The sequence below is a fragment of the Anthonomus grandis genome, chromosome 4 (genome assembly GCF_022605725.1).
Source record: "Anthonomus grandis grandis chromosome 4, icAntGran1.3, whole genome shotgun sequence".
Taxonomy (NCBI): domain Eukaryota; kingdom Metazoa; phylum Arthropoda; class Insecta; order Coleoptera; family Curculionidae; genus Anthonomus; species Anthonomus grandis.
Window position 1 is genome coordinate 4213940 of NC_065549.1, and position 26299 is coordinate 4240238.

General features: G+C 31.6%; 1 protein-coding gene across 1 annotated transcript in view; it reads left to right on the forward strand.

Moving 5' to 3' along the window:
- The window catches only part of LOC126734831 (spatacsin), a 55876-nt gene that overhangs the window by 22435 nt on the left and 7142 nt on the right, over window positions 1-26299 (forward strand). Inside the window, exons 5-6 of the mRNA XM_050438591.1 lie at window positions 21352-21531; window positions 21589-22717. Coding sequence (XP_050294548.1) covers window positions 21352-21531; window positions 21589-22717 — 1309 coding nt within the window. The remainder of the gene's footprint in view (window positions 1-21351; window positions 21532-21588; window positions 22718-26299) is intronic.

Below are 26299 nucleotides of genomic sequence, written 5' to 3' on the forward strand. Positions count from 1 at the left end.
TTTTCTCCCGTAATGTGTCTAACTATACCCGAAAAACATCACTTCACTCCCACTTCAGTCTAATTTTCAAACTGGGATAAGGATATATAAATGATAATTTGATTTTTCCACCTATTTTCTATATCATCGTTTAATTTTCTAAATAGTGTTCGGATCTCCTGGAATTAGTGTTTTTCTCTCGTATATGTCCAATTATACCCGAAAAAACATCACTTCACTCCCACTTTATTATAATTTTCAAACTGGGATAAGGATATATAAATGATAATTTGATTTTTCCACCTATTTTCTATATCATCGTTTAATTTTCTAAATAGTGTTCGGATCTCCCGGAATTAGTGTTTTTCTCTCGTAATATGTCCAATTATACCCGAAAAACATCACTTCACTCCCACTTTATTCTAATTTTCAAACTGGGATAAGGATATATAACATGATAATTTGATTTTTCCACCTATTTTCTATATCATCGTTTAATTTTCTAAATAGTGTTCGGATGTCCTGGAATTAGTGTTTTTCTCCCGTAATGTGTCTAACTATACCCGAAAAACAGCACTTCACTCCCACTTTATTCTAATTTTCAAACTGGGATAAGGATATATAAATGATAATTTGATTTTTCCACCTATTTTCTATATCATCGTTTAATTTTCTAAATAGTGTTTCGGATCTCCTGGAATTAGTGTTTTTCTCTCGTAATGTGTTTAATTATACCCGAAAAACATCACTTCACTCCCACTTTATTCTAATTTTCAAACTGGGATAAGGGATATAAATGATAATTTGATTTTTCCACCTATTTTTCTACATCATCGTTTAATTTTCTAAATAGTGCTCCGGATCTGCTGGAATTAGTGTTTTCTCTCTCGTAATGTGTCTAATTATACCCGAAAAACGTCACTTCACTCCCACTTTAATCTAATTTTCAAACTGGGATAAGGATATATAAATGATAATTTGATTTTTCCACCTTTTTTCTATATCATCGTTTAATTTTCTAAATAGTGTTCGGATCTCCTGGAATTAGTGTTTTTTCTCTCGTAATGTGTTTAATTATACCCGAAAAAACATCACTTCACTCCCACTTTATTCTAATTTTCAAACTGGGATAAGGATATATAAATGATAATTTGATTTTTCCACCTATTTTCTACATCATCGTTTAATTTTCTAAATAGTGCTCGGATCTGCTGGAATTAGTGTTTTTCTCTCGTAATGTGTCTAATTATACCCGAAAAACGTCACTTCACTCCCACTTTAATCTAATTTTCAAACTGGGATAAGGATATATAAATGATAATTTGATTTTTCCACCTTTTTTCTATATCATCGTTTAATTTTCTAAATAGTGTTCGGATCTCCTGGAATTAGTGTTTTTTCTCTCGTAATGTGTCTAATTATACCCGAAAAACGTCACTTCACTCCCACCTTTAATCTAATTTTCAAACTGGGATAAGGATATATAAATGATAATTTGATTTTTTCCACCTATTTTCTATATCATCGTTTAATTTTCTAAATAGTGTTCGGATCTCCTGGAATTAGTGTTTTTCTCTCGTAATGTGTTTAATTATACCCGAAAAAACATCACTTCACTCCCACTTTATTCTAATTTTTAAACTGGGATAAGGATATATAAATGATAATTTGATTTTTCCACCTATTTTCTACATCATCGTTTAATTTTCTAAATAGTGCTCGGATCTGCTGGAATTAGTGTTTTTCTCTCGTAATGTGTCTAATTATACCCGAAAAACGTCACTTTACTCCCACTTTATTCTAATTTTCAAACTGGGATAAGGATATATAAATGATAATTTGATTTTTCCACCTTTTTTCTATATCATCGTTTAATTTTCTAAATAGTGTTCGGATCTCCTGGAATTAGTGTTTTTCTCTCGTAATGTGTCTAATTATACCCGAAAAAACGTCACTTCACTCCCACTTTAATCTAATTTTTCAAACTGGGATAAGGATATATAAATGATAATTTGATTTTTTCCACCTATTTTCTATATCATCGTTTAATTTTCTATATAGTGTTCGGATCTCCTGGAATTAGTGTTTTTCTCTCGTAATATGTCCAATTATACCCGAAAAACATCACTTCACTCCCACTTTATTCTAATTTTCAAACTGGGATAAGGATATATAAATGATAATTTGATTTTCCCACCTATTTTCTATATCATCGTTTAATTTCTATATAGTGTTCGGATCTCCTGGAATTAGTGTTTTTCTCTCGTAATGTGGTCTAATTATACCCGAAAAAACATCATTTCACTCCCACTTTATTCTAATTTTCAAACTGGGATAAGGATATATAAATGATAATTTGATTTTTCCACCTATTTTCTATATCATCGTTTAATTTTCTAAATAGTGTTCGGATCTCCTGGAATTAGTGTTTTTCTCTCGTAAGTGTCTAATTATACCCGAAAAACGTCACTTTACTCCCACTTTTATTCTAATTTTCAAACTGGGATAAGGATATATAAATGATAATTTGATTTTTCCACCTCTTTTTTCTATATCATCGTTTAATTTTCTAAATAGTGTTCGGATCTCCTGGAATTAGTGTTTTTCTCTCGTAATGTGTCTAATTATACCCGAAAAACGTCACTTCACTCCCACTTTAATCTAATTTTCAAACTGGGATAAGGATATATAAATGATAATTTGATTTTTCCACCTATTTTCTATATCATCGTTTAATTTTCTATATAGTGTTCGGATCTCCTGGAATTAGTGTTTTTCTCTCGTAATATGTCCAATTATACCCGAAAAACATCACTTCACTCCCACTTTATTCTAATTTTCAAACTGGGATAAGGATATATAAATGATAATTTGATTTTTCCCACCTATTTTTCTATATCATCGTTTAATTTTCTATATAGTGTTCGGATTCTCCTGGAATTAGTGTTTTTCTCTCGTAATGTGTCTAATTATACCCGAAAAACATCATTTCACTCCCACTTTATTCTAATGTTTCAAACTGGGGATAAGGATATATAAATGATAATTTGATTTTTCCACCTATTTTCTATATCATCGTTTAGTTTTTCTAAATAGTGTTCGGATCTCCCGGAATTAGTGTTTTTTCTCTCGTAATATGTCTAATTATACCCGAAAAAACATCACTTCACTCCCACTTCAGTCTAATTTTCAAACTGGGATAAGGATATATAAATGATAATTTGATTTTTCCACCTATTTTCTATATCATCGTTTAATTTTCTAAATAGTGTTCGGATCTCCTGGAATAGTGTTTTTCTCTCGTAATGTGTTTAATTATACCCGAAAAACATCACTTCACTCCCACTTTATTCTAACTCTCACGAGATGTATGATAATTTGATTTTTCCACCTATTTTCTACATCATCGTTTAATTTTCTAAATAGTGTTTGGATCTCCCGGAATTAGTGTTTTTCTCTCGTAATATGTCCAATTATACCCGAAAAACATCACTTCACTCCCACTTTATTCTAATTTTCAAACTGGGATAAGGATATATAAATGATAATTTGATTTTTCCACCTATTTTCTATATCATCATTTAATTTTCTAAATAGTGTTCGGATCTCCTGGAATTAGTGTTTTTCTCTCGTAATGTGTTTAATTATACCCGAAAAACATCACTTCACTCCCACTTTATTATAATTTTCAAACTGGGATAAGGATATATAAATGATAATTTGATTTTTCCACCTATTTTCTACATCATCGTTTAATTTTCTAAATAGTGTTTGGATCTCCCGGAATTAGTGTTTTTCTCTCGTAATATGTCCAATTATACCCGAAAAACATCACTTCACTCCCACTTTATTCTAATTTTCAAACTGGGATAAGGATATATAAATGATAATTTGATTTTTCCACCTATTTTCTATATCATCGTTTAATTTTCTAAATAGTGTTCGGATGTCCTGGAATTAGTGTTTTTCTCCCGTAATGTGTCTAACTATACCCGAAAAACATCACTTCACTCCCACTTTATTCTAATTTTCAAACTGGGATAAGGATATATAAATGATAATTTGATTTTTCCACCTATTTTCTATATCATCGTTTAATTTTCTAAATAGTGTTCGGATGTCCTGGAATTAGTGTTTTTCTCCCGTAATATGTCTAACTATACCCGAAAAACATCACTTCACTCCCACTTTATTCTAATTTTCAAACTGGGATAAGGATATATAAATGATAATTTGATTTTTCCACCTATTTTCTATATCATCGTTTAATTTTCTAAATAGTGTTCGGATGTCCTGGAATTAGTGTTTTTCTCCCGTAATGTGTCTAACTATACCCGAAAAACATCACTTCACTCCCACTTTATTCTAATTTTCAAACTGGGATAAGGATATATAAATGATAATTTGATTTTTCCACCTATTTTCTATATCATCGTTTAATTTTCTAAATAGTGTTCGGATCTCCTGGAATTAGTGTTTTTCTCCCGTAATGTGTCTAACTATACCCGAAAAACATCACTTCACTCCCACTTCAGTCTAATTTTCAAACTGGGATAAGGATATATAAATGATAATTTGATTTTTCCACCTATTTTCTATATCATCGTTTAGTTTTCTAAATAGTGTTCGGATCTCCCGGAATTAGTGTTTTTCTCTCGTAATATGTCTAATTATACCCGAAAAACATCACTTCACTCCCACTTCAGTCTAATTTTCAAACTGGGATAAGGATATATAAATGATAATTTGATTTTTCCACCTATTTTCTATATCATCGTTTAATTTTCTAAATAGTGTTCGGATCTCCTGGAATTAGTGTTTTTCTCTCGTAATGTGTTTAATTATACCCGAAAAACATCACTTCACTCCCACTTTATTCTAATTTTCAAACTGGGATAAGGATATATAAATGATAATTTGATTTTTCCACCTATTTTCTATATCATCGTTTAATTTTCTATATAGTGTTCGGATCTCCTGGAATTAGTGTTTTTCTCTCGTAATATGTCCAATTATACCCGAAAAACATCACTTCACTCCCACTTTATTCTAATTTTCAAACTGGGATAAGGATATATAAATGATAATTTGATTTTCCCACCTATTTTCTATATCATCGTTTAATTTTCTATATAGTGTTCGGATCTCCTGGAATTAGTGTTTTTCTCTCGTAATGTGTCTAATTATACCCGAAAAACATCATTTCACTCCCACTTTATTCTAATTTTCAAACTGGGATAAGGATATATAAATGATAATTTGATTTTTCCACCTTTTTTCTATATCATCGTTTAGTTTTCTAAATAGTGTTCGGATCTCCCGGAATTAGTGTTTTTCTCTCGTAATATGTCTAATTATACCCGAAAAACATCACTTCACTCCCACTTCAGTCTAATTTTCAAACTGGGATAAGGATATATAAATGATAATTTGATTTTTCCACCTATTTTCTATATCATCGTTTAATTTTCTAAATAGTGTTCGGATCTCCTGGAATTAGTGTTTTTCTCTCGTAATGTGTTTAATTATACCCGAAAAACATCACTTCACTCCCACTTTATTCTAATTTTCAAACTGGGATAAGGATATATAAATGATAATTTGATTTTTCCACCTTTTTTCTATATCATCGTTTAGTTTTCTAAATAGTGTTCGGATCTCCCGGAATTAGTGTTTTTCTCTCGTAATATGTCTAATTATACCCGAAAAACATCACTTCACTCCCACTTCAGTCTAATTTTCAAACTGGGATAAGGATATATAAATGATAATTTGATTTTTCCACCTATTTTCTATATCATCGTTTAATTTTCTAAATAGTGTTCGGATCTCCTGGAATTAGTGTTTTTCTCTCGTAATGTGTTTAATTATACCCGAAAAACATCACTTCACTCCCACTTTATTCTAATTTTCAAACTGGGATAAGGATATATAAATGATAATTTGATTTTTCCACCTATTTTCTACATCATCGTTTAATTTTCTAAATAGTGTTTGGATCTCCCGGAATTAGTGTTTTTCTCTCGTAATATGTCCAATTATACCCGAAAAACATCACTTCACTCCCACTTTATTCTAATTTTCAAACTGGGATAAGGATATATAAATGATAATTTGATTTTTCCACCTATTTTCTATATCATCATTTAATTTTCTAAATAGTGTTCGGATCTCCTGGAATTAGTGTTTTTCTCTCGTAATGTGTTTAATTATACCCGAAAAACATCACTTCACTCCCACTTTATTATAATTTTCAAACTGGGATAAGGATATATAAATGATAATTTGATTTTTCCACCTATTTTCTACATCATCGTTTAATTTTCTAAATAGTGTTTGGATCTCCCGGAATTAGTGTTTTTCTCTCGTAATATGTCCAATTATACCCGAAAAACATCACTTCACTCCCACTTTATTCTAATTTTCAAACTGGGATAAGGATATATAAATGATAATTTGATTTTTCCACCTATTTTCTATATCATCGTTTAATTTTCTAAATAGTGTTCGGATGTCCTGGAATTAGTGTTTTTCTCCCGTAATGTGTCTAACTATACCCGAAAAACATCACTTCACTCCCACTTTATTCTAATTTTCAAACTGGGATAAGGATATATAAATGATAATTTGATTTTTCCACCTATTTTCTATATCATCGTTTAATTTTCTAAATAGTGTTCGGATGTCCTGGAATTAGTGTTTTTCTCCCGTAATATGTCTAACTATACCCGAAAAACATCACTTCACTCCCACTTTATTCTAATTTTCAAACTGGGATAAGGATATATAAATGATAATTTGATTTTTCCACCTATTTTCTATATCATCGTTTAATTTTCTAAATAGTGTTCGGATGTCCTGGAATTAGTGTTTTTCTCCCGTAATGTGTCTAACTATACCCGAAAAACATCACTTCACTCCCACTTTATTCTAATTTTCAAACTGGGATAAGGATATATAAATGATAATTTGATTTTTCCACCTATTTTCTATATCATCGTTTAATTTTCTAAATAGTGTTCGGATCTCCTGGAATTAGTGTTTTTCTCCCGTAATGTGTCTAACTATACCCGAAAAACATCACTTCACTCCCACTTCAGTCTAATTTTCAAACTGGGATAAGGATATATAAATGATAATTTGATTTTTCCACCTATTTTCTATATCATCGTTTAGTTTTCTAAATAGTGTTCGGATCTCCCGGAATTAGTGTTTTTCTCTCGTAATATGTCTAATTATACCCGAAAAACATCACTTCACTCCCACTTCAGTCTAATTTTCAAACTGGGATAAGGATATATAAATGATAATTTGATTTTTCCACCTATTTTCTATATCATAGTTTAATTTTCTAAATAGTGTTCGGATCTCCTGGAATTAGTGTTTTTCTCTCGTAATGTGTCTAACTATATCCGAAAAACATCACTTCACTCCCACTTTATTCTAATTTTCAAACTGGGATAAGGATATATAAATGATAATTTGATTTTTCCACCTATTTTCTATATCATAGTTTAATTTTCTAAATAGTGTTCGGATCTCCTGGAATTAGTGTTTTTCTCTCGTAATGTGTCTAACTATACCCGAAAAACATCACTTCACTCCCACTTCAGTCTAATTTTCAAACTGGGATAAGGATATATAAATGATAATTTGATTTTTCCACCTATTTTCTACATCATCGTTTAATTTTCTAAATAGTGTTTGGATCTCCCGGAATTAGTGTTTTTCTCTCGTAATATGTCCAATTATACCCGAAAAACATCACTTCACTCCCACTTTATTCTAATTTTCAAACTGGGATAAGGATATATAAATGATAATTTGATTTTTCCACCTATTTTCTATATCATCGTTTAATTTTCTAAATAGTGTTCGGATGTCCTGGAATTAGTGTTTTTCTCCCGTAATGTGTCTAACTATACCCGAAAAACATCACTTCACTCCCACTTTATTCTAATTTTCAAACTGGGATAAGGATATATAAATGATAATTTGATTTTTCCACCTATTTTCTATATCATCGTTTAATTTTCTAAATAGTGTTCGGATGTCCTGGAATTAGTGTTTTTCTCCCGTAATATGTCTAACTATACCCGAAAAACATCACTTCACTCCCACTTTATTCTAATTTTCAAACTGGGATAAGGATATATAAATGATAATTTGATTTTTCCACCTATTTTCTATATCATCGTTTAATTTTCTAAATAGTGTTCGGATGTCCTGGAATTAGTGTTTTTCTCCCGTAATGTGTCTAACTATACCCGAAAAACATCACTTCACTCCCACTTTATTCTAATTTTCAAACTGGGATAAGGATATATAAATGATAATTTGATTTTTCCACCTATTTTCTATATCATCGTTTAATTTTCTAAATAGTGTTCGGATCTCCTGGAATTAGTGTTTTTCTCCCGTAATGTGTCTAACTATACCCGAAAAACATCACTTCACTCCCACTTCAGTCTAATTTTCAAACTGGGATAAGGATATATAAATGATAATTTGATTTTTCCACCTATTTTCTATATCATCGTTTAGTTTTCTAAATAGTGTTCGGATCTCCCGGAATTAGTGTTTTTCTCTCGTAATGTGTCTAACTATACCCGAAAAACATCACTTCACTCCCACTTCAGTCTAATTTTCAAACTGGGATAAGGATATATAAATGATAATTTGATTTTTCCACCTATTTTCTATATCATCGTTTAGTTTTCTAAATAGTGTTCGGATCTCCCGGAATTAGTGTTTTTCTCTCGTAATATGTCTAATTATACCCGAAAAACATCACTTCACTCCCACTTCAGTCTAATTTTCAAACTGGGATAAGGATATATAAATGATAATTTGATTTTTCCACCTATTTTCTATATCATCGTTTAATTTTCTAAATAGTGTTCGGATCTCCTGGAATTAGTGTTTTTCTCTCGTAATGTGTCTAACTATACCCGAAAAACATCACTTCACTCCCACTTTATTCTAATTTTCAAACTGGGATAAGGATATATAAATGATAATTTGATTTTTCCACCTATTTTCTATATCATCGTTTAGTTTTCTAAATAGTGTTCGGATCTCCCGGAATTAGTGTTTTTCTCTCGTAATATGTCTAATTATACCCGAAACACATCACTTCACTCCCACTTTATTCTAATTTTCAAACTGGGATAAGGATATATAAATGATAATTTGATTTTTCCACCTATTTTCTATATCATCGTTTAGTTTTCTAAATAGTGTTCGGATCTCCCGGAATTAGTGTTTTTCTCTCGTAATGTGTCTAACTATACCCGAAAAACATCACTTTACTCCCACTTTATTCTAATTTTCAAACTGGGATAAGGATATATAAATGATAATTTGATTTTTCCACCTATTTTCTATATCATCGTTTAATTTTCTAAATAGTGTTCGGATCTCTCGGAATTAGTGTTTTGCTCTCGTAATATGTCTAATTATACCCGAAAAACATCACTTCACTCCCATTTTATTCTAATTTTCAAACTGGGATAAGGATATATAAATGATAATTTGATTTTTCCACCTATTTTCTATATCATCGTTTAATTTTCTAAATAGTGTTCGGATGTCCTGGAATTAGTGTTTTTCTCTCGTAATGTGTCTAATTATACCCGAAAAACGTCACTTAACTCCCACTTTATTCTAATTTTCAAACTGGGATAAGGATATATAAATGATAATTTGATTTTTCCACCTATTTTCTACATCATCGTTTAATTTTCTAAATAGTGCTCGGATCTGCTGGAATTAGTGTTTTTCTCTCGTAATATGTCTAATTATACCCGAAAAACGTCACTTCACTCCCACTTTATTCTAATTTTCAAACTGGGATAAGGATATATAAATGATAATTTGATTTTTTCACCTATTTTCTATATCATCGTTTAGTTTTCTAAATAGTGTTCGGATCTCCCGGAATTAGTGTTTTTCTCTCGTAATGTGTCTAACTATACCCGAAAAACATCACTTCACTCCCACTTCAGTCTAATTTTCAAACTGGGATAAGGATATATAAATGATAATTTGATTTTTCCACCTATTTTCTATATCATCGTTTAGTTTTCTAAATAGTGTTCGGATCTCCCGGAATTAGTGTTTTTCTCTCGTAATGTGTCTAATTATACCCGAAAAACGTCACTTTACTCCCACTTTATTCTAATTTTCAAACTGGGATAAGGATATATAAATGATAATTTGATTTTTCCACCTTTTTTCTATATCATCGTTTAATTTTCTAAATAGTGTTCGGATCTCCTGGAATTAGTGTTTTTCTCTCGTAATGTGTCTAATTATACCCGAAAAACGTCACTTCACTCCCACTTTAATCTAATTTTCAAACTGGGATAAGGATATATAAATGATAATTTGATTTTTCCACCTATTTTCTATATCATCGTTTAATTTTCTATATAGTGTTCGGATCTCCTGGAATTAGTGTTTTTCTCTCGTAATATGTCCAATTATACCCGAAAAACATCACTTCACTCCCACTTTATTCTAATTTTCAAACTGGGATAAGGATATATAAATGATAATTTGATTTTCCCACCTATTTTCTATATCATCGTTTAATTTTCTATATAGTGTTCGGATCTCCTGGAATTAGTGTTTTTCTCTCGTAATGTGTCTAATTATACCCGAAAAACATCATTTCACTCCCACTTTATTCTAATTTTCAAACTGGGATAAGGATATATAAATGATAATTTGATTTTTCCACCTATTTTCTATATCATCGTTTAGTTTTCTAAATAGTGTTCGGATCTCCCGGAATTAGTGTTTTTCTCTCGTAATATGTCTAATTATACCCGAAAAACATCACTTCACTCCCACTTCAGTCTAATTTTCAAACTGGGATAAGGATATATAAATGATAATTTGATTTTTCCACCTATTTTCTATATCATCGTTTAATTTTCTAAATAGTGTTCGGATCTCCTGGAATAAGTGTTTTTCTCTCGTAATGTGTTTAATTATACCCGAAAAACATCTCTTCACTCCCACTTCAGTCTAATTTTCAAACTGGGATAAGGATATATAAATGATAATTTGATTTTTCCACCTATTTTCTATATCATCGTTTAATTTTCTATATAGTGTTCGGATCTCCTGGAATTAGTGTTTTTCTCTCGTAATATGTCCAATTATACCCGAAAAACATCACTTCACTCCCACTTTATTCTAATTTTCAAACTGGGATAAGGATATATAAATGATAATTTGATTTTTCCACCTATTTTCTACATCATCGTTTAATTTTCTAAATAGTGTTTGGATCTCCCGGAATTAGTGTTTTTCTCTCGTAATATGTCCAATTATACCCGAAAAACATCACTTCACTCCCACTTTATTCTAATTTTCAAACTGGGATAAGGATATATAAATGATAATTTGATTTTTCCACCTATTTTCTATATCATCATTTAATTTTCTAAATAGTGTTCGGATCTCCTGGAATTAGTGTTTTTCTCTCGTAATGTGTTTAATTATACCCGACAAACATCACTTCACTCCCACTTTATTCTAATTTTCAAACTGGGATAAGGATATATAAATGATAATTTGATTTTTCCACCTATTTTCTATATCATCGTTTAATTTTCTAAATAGTGTTCGGATCTCCCGGAATTAGTGTTTTTCTCTCGTAATATGTCCAATTATACCCGAAAAACATCACTTCACTCCCACTTTATTCTAATTTTCAAACTGGGATAAGGATATATAAATGATAATTTGATTTTTCCACCTATTTTCTATATCATCGTTTAATTTTCTAAATAGTGTTCGGATGTCCTGGAATTAGTGTTTTTCTCCCGTAATGTGTCTAACTATACCCGAAAAACATCACTTCACTCCCACTTTATTCTAATTTTCAAACTGGGATAAGGATATATAAATGATAATTTGATTTTTCCACCTATTTTCTATATCATCGTTTAATTTTCTAAATAGTGTTCGGATCTCCTGGAATTAGTGTTTTTCTCTCGTAATGTGTTTAATTATACCCGAAAAACATCACTTCACTCCCACTTTATTCTAATTTTCAAACTGGGATAAGGATATATAAATGATAATTTGATTTTTCCACCTATTTTCTACATCATCGTTTAATTTTCTAAATAGTGCTCGGATCTGCTGGAATTAGTGTTTTTCTCTCGTAATGTGTCTAATTATACCCGAAAAACGTCACTTCACTCCCACTTTAATCTAATTTTCAAACTGGGATAAGGATATATAAATGATAATTTGATTTTTCCACCTTTTTTCTATATCATCGTTTAATTTTCTAAATAGTGTTCGGATCTCCTGGAATTAGTGTTTTTCTCTCGTAATGTGTTTAATTATACCCGAAAAACATCACTTCACTCCCACTTTATTCTAATTTTCAAACTGGGATAAGGATATATAAATGATAATTTGATTTTTCCACCTATTTTCTACATCATCGTTTAATTTTCTAAATAGTGCTCGGATCTGCTGGAATTAGTGTTTTTCTCTCGTAATGTGTCTAATTATACCCGAAAAACGTCACTTCACTCCCACTTTAATCTAATTTTCAAACTGGGATAAGGATATATAAATGATAATTTGATTTTTCCACCTTTTTTCTATATCATCGTTTAATTTTCTAAATAGTGTTCGGATCTCCTGGAATTAGTGTTTTTCTCTCGTAATGTGTCTAATTATACCCGAAAAACGTCACTTCACTCCCACTTTAATCTAATTTTCAAACTGGGATAAGGATATATAAATGATAATTTGATTTTTCCACCTATTTTCTATATCATCGTTTAGTTTTCTAAATAGTGTTCGGATCTCCCGGAATTAGTGTTTTTCTCTCGTAATGTGTCTAATTATACCCGAAAAACGTCACTTTACTCCCACTTTATTCTAATTTTCAAACTGGGATAAGGATATATAAATGATAATTTGATTTTTCCACCTTTTTTCTATATCATCGTTTAATTTTCTAAATAGTGTTCGGATCTCCTGGAATTAGTGTTTTTCTCTCGTAATGTGTCTAATTATACCCGAAAAACGTCACTTCACTCCCACTTTAATCTAATTTTCAAACTGGGATAAGGATATATAAATGATAATTTGATTTTTCCACCTATTTTCTATATCATCGTTTAATTTTCTATATAGTGTTCGGATCTCCTGGAATTAGTGTTTTTCTCTCGTAATATGTCCAATTATACCCGAAAAACATCACTTCACTCCCACTTTATTCTAATTTTCAAACTGGGATAAGGATATATAAATGATAATTTGATTTTCCCACCTATTTTCTATATCATCGTTTAATTTTCTATATAGTGTTCGGATCTCCTGGAATTAGTGTTTTTCTCTCGTAATGTGTCTAATTATACCCGAAAAACATCATTTCACTCCCACTTTATTCTAATTTTCAAACTGGGATAAGGATATATAAATGATAATTTGATTTTTCCACCTATTTTCTATATCATCGTTTAGTTTTCTAAATAGTGTTCGGATCTCCCGGAATTAGTGTTTTTCTCTCGTAATATGTCTAATTATACCCGAAAAACATCACTTCACTCCCACTTCAGTCTAATTTTCAAACTGGGATAAGGATATATAAATGATAATTTGATTTTTCCACCTATTTTCTATATCATCGTTTAATTTTCTAAATAGTGTTCGGATCTCCTGGAATAAGTGTTTTTCTCTCGTAATGTGTTTAATTATACCCGAAAAACATCTCTTCACTCCCACTTCAGTCTAATTTTCAAACTGGGATAAGGATATATAAATGATAATTTGATTTTTCCACCTATTTTCTATATCATCGTTTAATTTTCTATATAGTGTTCGGATCTCCTGGAATTAGTGTTTTTCTCTCGTAATATGTCCAATTATACCCGAAAAACATCACTTCACTCCCACTTTATTCTAATTTTCAAACTGGGATAAGGATATATAAATGATAATTTGATTTTTCCACCTATTTTCTACATCATCGTTTAATTTTCTAAATAGTGTTTGGATCTCCCGGAATTAGTGTTTTTCTCTCGTAATATGTCCAATTATACCCGAAAAACATCACTTCACTCCCACTTTATTCTAATTTTCAAACTGGGATAAGGATATATAAATGATAATTTGATTTTTCCACCTATTTTCTATATCATCATTTAATTTTCTAAATAGTGTTCGGATCTCCTGGAATTAGTGTTTTTCTCTCGTAATGTGTTTAATTATACCCGAAAAACATCACTTCACTCCCACTTTATTATAATTTTCAAACTGGGATAAGGATATATAAATGATAATTTGATTTTTCCACCTATTTTCTATATCATCGTTTAATTTTCTAAATAGTGTTCGGATCTCCCGGAATTAGTGTTTTTCTCTCGTAATATGTCCAATTATACCCGAAAAACATCACTTCACTCCCACTTTATTCTAATTTTCAAACTGGGATAAGGATATATAAATGATAATTTGATTTTCCCACCTATTTTCTATATCATCGTTTAATTTTCTATATAGTGTTCGGATCTCCTGGAATTAGTGTTTTTCTCTCGTAATGTGTCTAATTATACCCGAAAAACATCATTTCACTCCCACTTTATTCTAATTTTCAAACTGGGATAAGGATATATAAATGATAATTTGATTTTTCCACCTATTTTCTATATCATCGTTTAATTTTCTAAATAGTGTTCGGATCTCCTGGAATTAGTGTTTTTCTCTCGTAATGTGTCTAATTATACCCGAAAAACGTCACTTTACTCCCACTTTATTCTAATTTTCAAACTGGGATAAGGATATATAAATGATAATTTGATTTTTCCACCTTTTTTCTATATCATCGTTTAATTTTCTAAATAGTGTTCGGATCTCCTGGAATTAGTGTTTTTCTCTCGTAATGTGTCTAATTATACCCGAAAAACGTCACTTCACTCCCACTTTAATCTAATTTTCAAACTGGGATAAGGATATATAAATGATAATTTGATTTTTCCACCTATTTTCTATATCATCGTTTAATTTTCTATATAGTGTTCGGATCTCCTGGAATTAGTGTTTTTCTCTCGTAATATGTCCAATTATACCCGAAAAACATCACTTCACTCCCACTTTATTCTAATTTTCAAACTGGGATAAGGATATATAAATGATAATTTGATTTTCCCACCTATTTTCTATATCATCGTTTAATTTTCTATATAGTGTTCGGATCTCCTGGAATTAGTGTTTTTCTCTCGTAATGTGTCTAATTATACCCGAAAAACATCATTTCACTCCCACTTTATTCTAATTTTCAAACTGGGATAAGGATATATAAATGATAATTTGATTTTTCCACCTATTTTCTATATCATCGTTTAGTTTTCTAAATAGTGTTCGGATCTCCCGGAATTAGTGTTTTTCTCTCGTAATATGTCTAATTATACCCGAAAAACATCACTTCACTCCCACTTCAGTCTAATTTTCAAACTGGGATAAGGATATATAAATGATAATTTGATTTTTCCACCTATTTTCTATATCATCGTTTAATTTTCTAAATAGTGTTCGGATCTCCTGGAATTAGTGTTTTTCTCTCGTAATGTGTTTAATTATACCCGAAAAACATCACTTCACTCCCACTTTATTCTAATTTTCAAACTGGGATAAGGATATATAAATGATAATTTGATTTTTCCACCTATTTTCTACATCATCGTTTAATTTTCTAAATAGTGTTTGGATCTCCCGGAATTAGTGTTTTTCTCTCGTAATATGTCCAATTATACCCGAAAAACATCACTTCACTCCCACTTTATTCTAATTTTCAAACTGGGATAAGGATATATAAATGATAATTTGATTTTTCCACCTATTTTCTATATCATCATTTAATTTTCTAAATAGTGTTCGGATCTCCTGGAATTAGTGTTTTTCTCTCGTAATGTGTTTAATTATACCCGAAAAACATCACTTCACTCCCACTTTATTATAATTTTCAAACTGGGATAAGGATATATAAATGATAATTTGATTTTTCCACCTATTTTCTACATCATCGTTTAATTTTCTAAATAGTGTTTGGATCTCCCGGAATTAGTGTTTTTCTCTCGTAATATGTCCAATTATACCCGAAAAACATCACTTCACTCCCACTTTATTCTAATTTTCAAACTGGGATAAGGATATATAAATGATAATTTGATTTTTCCACCTATTTTCTATATCATCGTTTAATTTTCTAAATAGTGTTCGGATGTCCTGGAATTAGTGTTTTTCTCCCGTAATGTGTCTAACTATACCCGAAAAACATCACTTCACTCCCACTTTATTCTAATTTTCAAACTGGGATAAGGATATATAAATGATAATTTGATTTTTCCACCTATTTTCTATATCATCGTTTAATTTTCTAAATAGTGTTCGGATGTCCTGGAATTAGTGTTTTTCTCCCGTAATATGTCTAACTATACCCGAAAAACATCACTTCACTCCCACTTTATTCTAATTTTCAAACTGGGATAAGGATATATAAATGATAATTTGATTTTTCCACCTATTTTCTATATCATCGTTTAATTTTCTAAATAGTGTTCGGATGTCCTGGAATTAGTGTTTTTCTCCCGTAATGTGTCTAACTATACCCGAAAAACATCACTTCACTCCCACTTTATTCTAATTTTCAAACTGGGATAAGGATATATAAATGATAATTTGATTTTTCCACCTATTTTCTATATCATCGTTTAATTTTCTAAATAGTGTTCGGATCTCCTGGAATTAGTGTTTTTCTCCCGTAATGTGTCTAACTATACCCGAAAAACATCACTTCACTCCCACTTCAGTCTAATTTTCAAACTGGGATAAGGATATATAAATGATAATTTGATTTTTCCACCTATTTTCTATATCATCGTTTAGTTTTCTAAATAGTGTTCGGATCTCCCGGAATTAGTGTTTTTCTCTCGTAATATGTCTAATTATACCCGAAAAACATCACTTCACTCCCACTTCAGTCTAATTTTCAAACTGGGATAAGGATATATAAATGATAATTTGATTTTTCCACCTATTTTCTATATCATCGTTTAATTTTCTAAATAGTGTTCGGATCTCCTGGAATTAGTGTTTTTCTCTCGTAATGTGTTTAATTATACCCGAAAAACATCACTTCACTCCCACTTTATTCTAATTTTCAAACTGGGATAAGGATATATAAATGATAATTTGATTTTTCCACCTATTTTCTATATCATCGTTTAATTTTCTATATAGTGTTCGGATCTCCTGGAATTAGTGTTTTTCTCTCGTAATATGTCCAATTATACCCGAAAAACATCACTTCACTCCCACTTTATTCTAATTTTCAAACTGGGATAAGGATATATAAATGATAATTTGATTTTCCCACCTATTTTCTATATCATCGTTTAATTTTCTATATAGTGTTCGGATCTCCTGGAATTAGTGTTTTTCTCTCGTAATGTGTCTAATTATACCCGAAAAACATCATTTCACTCCCACTTTATTCTAATTTTCAAACTGGGATAAGGATATATAAATGATAATTTGATTTTTCCACCTATTTTCTATATCATCGTTTAATTTTCTAAATAGTGTTCGGATGTCCTGGAATTAGTGTTTTTCTCCCGTAATGTGTCTAACTATACCCGAAAAACATCACTTCACTCCCACTTTATTCTAATTTTCAAACTGGGATAAGGATATATAAATGATAATTTGATTTTTCCACCTATTTTCTATATCATCGTTTAATTTTCTAAATAGTGTTCGGATGTCCTGGAATTAGTGTTTTTCTCTCGTAATGTGTTTAATTATACCCGAAAAACATCACTTCACTCCCACTTTATTCTAATTTTCAAACTGGGATAAGGATATATAAATGATAATTTGATTTTTCCACCTATTTTCTATATCATCGTTTAATTTTCTAAATAGTGTTCGGATGTCCTGGAATTAGTGTTTTTCTCCCGTAATGTGTCTAACTATACCCGAAAAACATCACTTCACTCCCACTTTATTCTAATTTTCAAACTGGGATAAGGATATATAAATGATAATTTGATTTTTCCACCTATTTTCTATATCATCGTTTAATTTTCTAAATAGTGTTCGGATCTCCTGGAATTAGTGTTTTTCTCCCGTAATGTGTCTAACTATACCCGAAAAACATCACTTCACTCCCACTTCAGTCTAATTTTCAAACTGGGATAAGGATATATAAATGATAATTTGATTTTTCCACCTATTTTCTATATCATCGTTTAGTTTTCTAAATAGTGTTCGGATCTCCCGGAATTAGTGTTTTTCTCTCGTAATATGTCTAATTATACCCGAAAAACATCACTTCACTCCCACTTCAGTCTAATTTTCAAACTGGGATAAGGATATATAAATGATAATTTGATTTTTCCACCTATTTTCTATATCATAGTTTAATTTTCTAAATAGTGTTCGGATCTCCTGGAATTAGTGTTTTTCTCTCGTAATGTGTCTAACTATACCCGAAAAACATCACTTCACTCCCACTTTATTCTAATTTTCAAACTGGGATAAGGATATATAAATGATAATTTGATTTTTCCACCTATTTTCTATATCATAGTTTAATTTTCTAAATAGTGTTCGGATCTCCTGGAATTAGTGTTTTTCTCTCGTAATGTGTCTAACTATACCCGAAAAACATCACTTCACTCCCACTTCAGTCTAATTTTCAAACTGGGATAAGGATATATAAATGATAATTTGATTTTTCCACCTATTTTCTACATCATCGTTTAATTTTCTAAATAGTGTTTGGATCTCCCGGAATTAGTGTTTTTCTCTCGTAATATGTCCAATTATACCCGAAAAACATCACTTCACTCCCACTTTATTCTAATTTTCAAACTGGGATAAGGATATATAAATGATAATTTGATTTTTCCACCTATTTTCTATATCATCGTTTAATTTTCTAAATAGTGTTCGGATGTCCTGGAATTAGTGTTTTTCTCCCGTAATGTGTCTAACTATACCCGAAAAACATCACTTCACTCCCACTTTATTCTAATTTTCAAACTGGGATAAGGATATATAAATGATAATTTGATTTTTCCACCTATTTTCTATATCATCGTTTAATTTTCTAAATAGTGTTCGGATGTCCTGGAATTAGTGTTTTTCTCCCGTAATATGTCTAACTATACCCGAAAAACATCACTTCACTCCCACTTTATTCTAATTTTCAAACTGGGATAAGGATATATAAATGATAATTTGATTTTTCCACCTATTTTCTATATCATCGTTTAATTTTCTAAATAGTGTTCGGATGTCCTGGAATTAGTGTTTTTCTCCCGTAATGTGTCTAACTATACCCGAAAAACATCACTTCACTCCCACTTTATTCTAATTTTCAAACTGGGATAAGGATATATAAATGATAATTTGATTTTTCCACCTATTTTCTATATCATCGTTTAATTTTCTAAATAGTGTTCGGATCTCCTGGAATTAGTGTTTTTCTCCCGTAATGTGTCTAACTATACCCGAAAAACATCACTTCACTCCCACTTCAGTCTAATTTTCAAACTGGGATAAGGATATATAAATGATAATTTGATTTTTCCACCTATTTTCTATATCATCGTTTAGTTTTCTAAATAGTGTTCGGATCTCCCGGAATTAGTGTTTTTCTCTCGTAATGTGTCTAACTATACCCGAAAAACATCACTTCACTCCCACTTCAGTCTAATTTTCAAACTGGGATAAGGATATATAAATGATAATTTGATTTTTCCACCTATTTTCTATATCATCGTTTAGTTTTCTAAATAGTGTTCGGATCTCCCGGAATTAGTGTTTTTCTCTCGTAATATGTCTAATTATACCCGAAAAACATCACTTCACTCCCACTTCAGTCTAATTTTCAAACTGGGATAAGGATATATAAATGATAATTTGATTTTTCCACCTATTTTCTATATCATCGTTTAATTTTCTAAATAGTGTTCGGATCTCCTGGAATTAGTGTTTTTCTCTCGTAATGTGTCTAACTATACCCGAAAAACATCACTTCACTCCCACTTTATTCTAATTTTCAAACTGGGATAAGGATATATAAATGATAATTTGATTTTTCCACCTATTTTCTATATCATCGTTTAGTTTTCTAAATAGTGTTCGGATCTCCCGGAATTAGTGTTTTTCTCTCGTAATATGTCTAATTATACCCGAAACACATCACTTCACTCCCACTTTATTCTAATTTTCAAACTGGGATAAGGATATATAAATGATAATTTGATTTTTCCACCTATTTTCTATATCATCGTTTAGTTTTCTAAATAGTGTTCGGATCTCCCGGAATTAGTGTTTTTCTCTCGTAATGTGTCTAACTATACCCGAAAAACATCACTTTACTCCCACTTTATTCTAATTTTCAAACTGGGATAAGGATATATAAATGATAATTTGATTTTTCCACCTATTTTCTATATCATCGTTTAATTTTCTAAATAGTGTTCGGATCTCTCGGAATTAGTGTTTTGCTCTCGTAATATGTCTAATTATACCCGAAAAACATCACTTCACTCCCATTTTATTCTAATTTTCAAACTGGGATAAGGATATATAAATGATAATTTGATTTTTCCACCTATTTTCTATATCATCGTTTAATTTTCTAAATAGTGTTCGGATGTCCTGGAATTAGTGTTTTTCTCTCGTAATGTGTCTAATTATACCCGAAAAACGTCACTTAACTCCCACTTTATTCTAATTTTCAAACTGGGATAAGGATATATAAATGATAATTTGATTTTTCCACCTATTTTCTACATCATCGTTTAATTTTCTAAATAGTGCTCGGATCTGCTGGAATTAGTGTTTTTCTCTCGTAATATGTCTAATTATACCCGAAAAACGTCACTTCACTCCCACTTTATTCTAATTTTCAAACTGGGATAAGGATATATAAATGATAATTTGATTTTTTCACCTATTTTCTATATCATCGTTTAATTTTCTAAATAGTGTTCGGATCTCCTGGAATTAGTATTTTTCTCTCGTAATATGTCTAATTATACCCGAAAAACATCACTTCATTCCCAATTTATTCTAATTTTCAAACTGGGATAAGGATATATAAATAATAATTCGATTTGTCCACCTATTTTTTACATCATCAAAAAAAATTTTCCCACCGAAACTGCTCGAATCTTTACCGCAAAATCCCGGTCCTACCCTCTCAAATTCATCCTTAAACACCCCTCTATATATTTATTATTATGAGAAAAAAATTTGGAAAATACCTTAAGTTGCCCTTAACTCACAAAATAGCTGTTGCTAATTTAAATTGCCTTTTAGCCCGACTCTGTAATAACCAACTGGCTCACCTGGCTAGCGGTTTCCACCGACCTATACGAGTTATTCACCAACTTCGAGTCGATTTCGGCTTCGAGTCAAAAAGTCACCGAACTATTGGACCACTGCATGCGCCAAAAATTCCCCAAGACACTTTGCCAGAGCTGCCTTATTTTCGTGCCGGTAAGTAAACTTTATTTTATAGAATTAATCACAAATCATAAACTAATAATTCTTTAGGACAACCCTTTGGCGCCCTTTTGCATCTTCTTAAACGCCCTTATATCCAAAGAGTATGAAACCGAATTCCTTACAGCTCCTCTGGAGATGTTTAAAAAACTAAAAAGCACCCGACGTGCAAGCGTCTTAAGCCAAACCGATTATGAGTTGACTTATTTGAAAAATAAACTATGGCTAGAAACGACCGCTTTACAACTCCTATGCTCCGCCTTAATTTATAACACAGATTCCCACTATGATCAGCTGCGTTTCGTGCAGATCCTTTGCAACCTGGATATCCAACAATACTTTTCCTGCGAAACCCCTAGGTTTCATAACTTGCAAATTATCCTGGAAATAATCTATGATAGTCCGGTGCAGCTTGATTTAGCCGAGTTCCTGGATAGCACCAAAGAAACCGAAGCTGTCCAGAGGTGCGTCAGTAGTTTACTGGATCGGCACCTCTTCGAAGCAGCTCTGATTGTAGCTGAAAGTTGCGCCCGATCAACCGAGGAAATCGTGTTGGAAAAGTGGAAATTCTTGTTTAAAAACTGTGAAAACTTTGAGGGTTGCCTTAGGGAGTGTGACGCGGACTTTGAGGCGCAAAAAGTCCCTCCAGAAGCCGCAGTAGAATTCTTTAAAGAGCGTAAATCCATTGGGGACTTTGAGCGCTATTTGCTCCTAAAATATTCCCACAAGTGGGCTGCAAAGCACGACTTACCGACGCGCTACCACTTGGAAAGAAAAAAAATCCTGGCTTACCTAAAAGTGATGGATAAGCCTTTAAGTATCGCCGAATTAGATGAGGAAATCAAGCCGTTTTGCACCTATAAAGATATGCTGGACGTATTGGAAACGATCGAGAGACCCCTGGCTAACTTAGCTACGGATTACATGAAGGAGCTGAATAAGATCCAGCTAGAGGCGCTGGATTTGGAGAATTTTTGGTTGGCATTGAAGCTGGAACGGATGTTCGGTTGTAGCTGTAACGACTTGAAGGTTTTGGTGCTTTGCCACGAGTTGGCCGAGGGGCTGGTGTTGCCCCATCAGTTGAATAACGAACAGCAGCAGGTGGTGGCCAGGGTGAAGGAGATTCAAGAGTTGACGCACCGTAGGAGGAGTTTTTATAGGGATGTGAGCTGTTCTTCTGGTAAGTTTTAGATGTCATCTAAGGGAATTGCAACCTGAAAAATGATTCTAAAGGTCGTTTTATTTAACCTCAAACGTTTTTTGGGTTTAGTTTTGGAGGTGCCTCAAATTCTTTTAAAACGGTATCTACTAGAGAACTGGGAAGTCATAGAGCGAACTTAAAATGATGTTAAAGGCTTGAAAAACGTGAAAAAGGGACTCTAGAAGTCTGAAATTAATGTAAAAAATTTAATGTTATGAGATATAAAGGGCGCCTAAAATAATTATGCATGTGACATCAAAGGCCATTTTGGTCTCAAAAATAAGGATTAATAAAAATCAAATATTTCGGTTGAAACTATATACAAATGTTTCTTCTTGTTTAAGATAAATTGAATTCAATAATTTTTTAATACAAATTTAACTATTAACCCTTTCGTCCCGAACGGTACACATATGTACCAGGCAAATTTAAAAATTCCTGTTTGTAAAATAAAGCGTTTTATTTGGTATAAATGTGTACCGGTCCGGTATATCAGGCTTCCGCAGTGTACCTACAATATGCATTGTGGTAAATGTGTGGTTATGTTGATTTAGTTAGCACGTGTATTTAGTAGCGGTATTGCTGCAATAAAATTAGTTATTTAGGACACTCAAAGTGCTTATTTATGCAGTTTTTTATTAAGTTTTATTTATTATTTAATTTCAAGTGCAGTGCTGTTACAAAGGTAGGTCAAAACTATGTTTTATTTTTGTATTTTTGGGTATGTTCGTGTGGTACATATATGTACCAACAGGTATTTATGATGGTACACATGTATACCAGCAGGTCTGTAATTACGTTTATTTGATTTCAGCTTCAATATGGATCGCCGCCTTCCGCTTTCACGAAAAGAGCTGGAAAAGCTTATTGAAGAATCCTCAGATTCGGAACCATTTTCTGCTAGCTCCAGTGATAATTATGAACCAGATTCCGATGAAGAAGCTGGCAGTGATACGTCCGATATGTCTTCGTCATCTTTATCGGAAACAATGCAAACCATTGTGCATCGAAACTCAGACATAAACTCTGCGCAACCACCACAGGTTGTGATAGAAACATAGTTCTTGACTGGGTCATTCCTGACGAAAAATTTGAGCCTGCTAAAATCTTTCCTCCTGAAAGAGAGTGTATGCTGGCTCCAGATATCACCAAGCAGTTGACACAAGTATTTCCTCATTCTCTTTATTTGCACATTGCAAATTGTACAAATGAACGTCTGAAAATTCTAAAGCAATAAAAAAAAGGAATGAGAAAATGACTGACAAAGGAGAAATACAGAAATTATTGGCTGCATGTCCATTATGTGCTACAATCGCCTTCCAAGCCTAAAAAAATTATGGGAGCAAGAAGGAGTCAATGGGAAATAGCACAATTCAAAAAACTTTTTCAAGAGATCGTTACATAACTTTGAGGTCAAACATTTACTTTGCTTCTCTTCAAAAACCCCCAAATGCTTCAAAAACATATTATATTGTCGCCAGGATAGCCGGTATCAAAGTATCGACGAATCTATGACCAAATTCAAGGGTCGATCTTCTTTGAAACAATATATGCCCCTCAAACCAACCAAGAGGGGCATAAAACTATGGCTTCGCTGCGATGCAGATTCCGGCTATACGTGTGATGTCAATGTATATTCTGGAAAAGAGGACCCAATTCCCGCTAAAAATCAATCCCTAACTTTAGGAGAGCGAGTCGTAACAGCTCTTGCGTCTACAGTTAAAGAAAATGATGGTGTGTTGTGTTTTGATCCCTTTTTTACAAGTTTGAATTTGTTACTTTCACTAGACTATGCAGCCTTGGGAACGTGCATGTCCAATCGCAAGAATGTACCAACTATGGGAGACAAACTCCAAAAAGGCGAATCTCAATTTAGATTCACTTCTTCTGGATTACTTTGTGTAAAGTGGCAGGACACAAAGGAAGTTTTGCTAATGAGTAACTGTCATAAGCTCAATTTGACAACAATGATCAAAAAAAGCAAAACCGGTGAACAAGAAAATATCGAATGTCCAGACGCAATTTCTTTTTACAGAAAAAAAATGCAAGGGGTTGATCGGGCTGATCAATTTATTGGGCTATATGATCATGATCGAAAATCAGCAAAGTGGTGGAAAAAGGTGTTTTACACATTCCTCAATATGTGTGCAGTAAATTCGTGGATAATGTATAATCAACTGAGACGTAAAAATGAAGGCATATCTTTTCTTTCCTTCCTTACCACACTTGCAGAAGAATTACTAGCAGAAGGTATACGATATACAAGCTTACCATTATCGAAACAAGGCGCTCCTTCAAGAAAAAGAAAGTTATACGGATCTTCAGCATTACATCTGCCTGTAGAGGGATCAACTAGAAGAAGATGCACTAGATGTTCTGAAGAGAAAAAACAAACAAGAACAAAAACTCTTTGCCGAGAGTGCAATATTCCATTGTGCAAGTTCTGTTTTCTGTTATATCATACCAAATAGTTAATTAGTCCGTTTTTGTATTTATTTTTTAAAATAAATGTTGGTATGGCATTTTTTTCTGTTTTTATGAAATTTTCGATCATACCTGTTGGTACACATGTGTACCACCATAAATACCTGCTAATACATATATGAACCACCCCCTCAAAAAATTTATATTAATAAAAACTCATTGTTAGGCATCCTAACAATAATACTTTACACTATTTATTACTTAAACTAAAATATTTAAATTTTATTTACTTTATTTACTAAAATTTAGGGACGAAAGGGTTAACCTATTTTACTTAGTTTGAAGAACCTTGTTTGTTCATGGAATAATGCTAAAAGTAGAATAATAATAAATATGTTTAGGGTTAGAGAGAATCCTATTTAATTGGAAATTTTCGTTGCTAAGCTGATTATTGGAAGGAGGATGGTTAATTCAACGTCAAAAATAACAAAATTTATAGCAATGGAGAACGGGCTAAATTTTTAGGCTTTTCTCGGTCATTGAAAGTTTTTTTGAGATTAAGTTAAAAATTATTGTTAAGGTTAAGATTATAATTCATTTTTTGGAAAAAATTTATTTAAATATATATACTAATGATATAGACTTTTTGATTAGAAGTCAAATATAATTAATTACTTTATATAAACAGATTATCTACCTCATCAGTAAATTATTGAAATGTAAAGAAATAGCCATACTATGTCGGCAAAATGTCATTATCATGCTGCAGCTTCAAATCCAAAATAATGAATTTGAAATGAAAAATGATTAAGATAAAGTCGAATTAGACAAGTTGGTAAAAAGGTTGAGGCATAAACTCTATCTGAAATTCTAAAATCACGCTTCTTTATACTTAAATCCTTGATCCCAATAATACAGTAAGAGCAAGTCTTGAGATATGTAGTTTTATTCTAGTTATTTCCTATAATTGTATGATGCGATCAATAATCAGGTAATTCCTGAGAATGAAAGAATGATATTAAAGGAATTTCTAGTGGATTAATAGTAATGATTTGCTTTGGCGATAAACTAATTTAAGTTCAATTCTAGAACAAAGTTTAGCATGAAAAAATGCAAAAAAGGAAAATACTTCTCGAG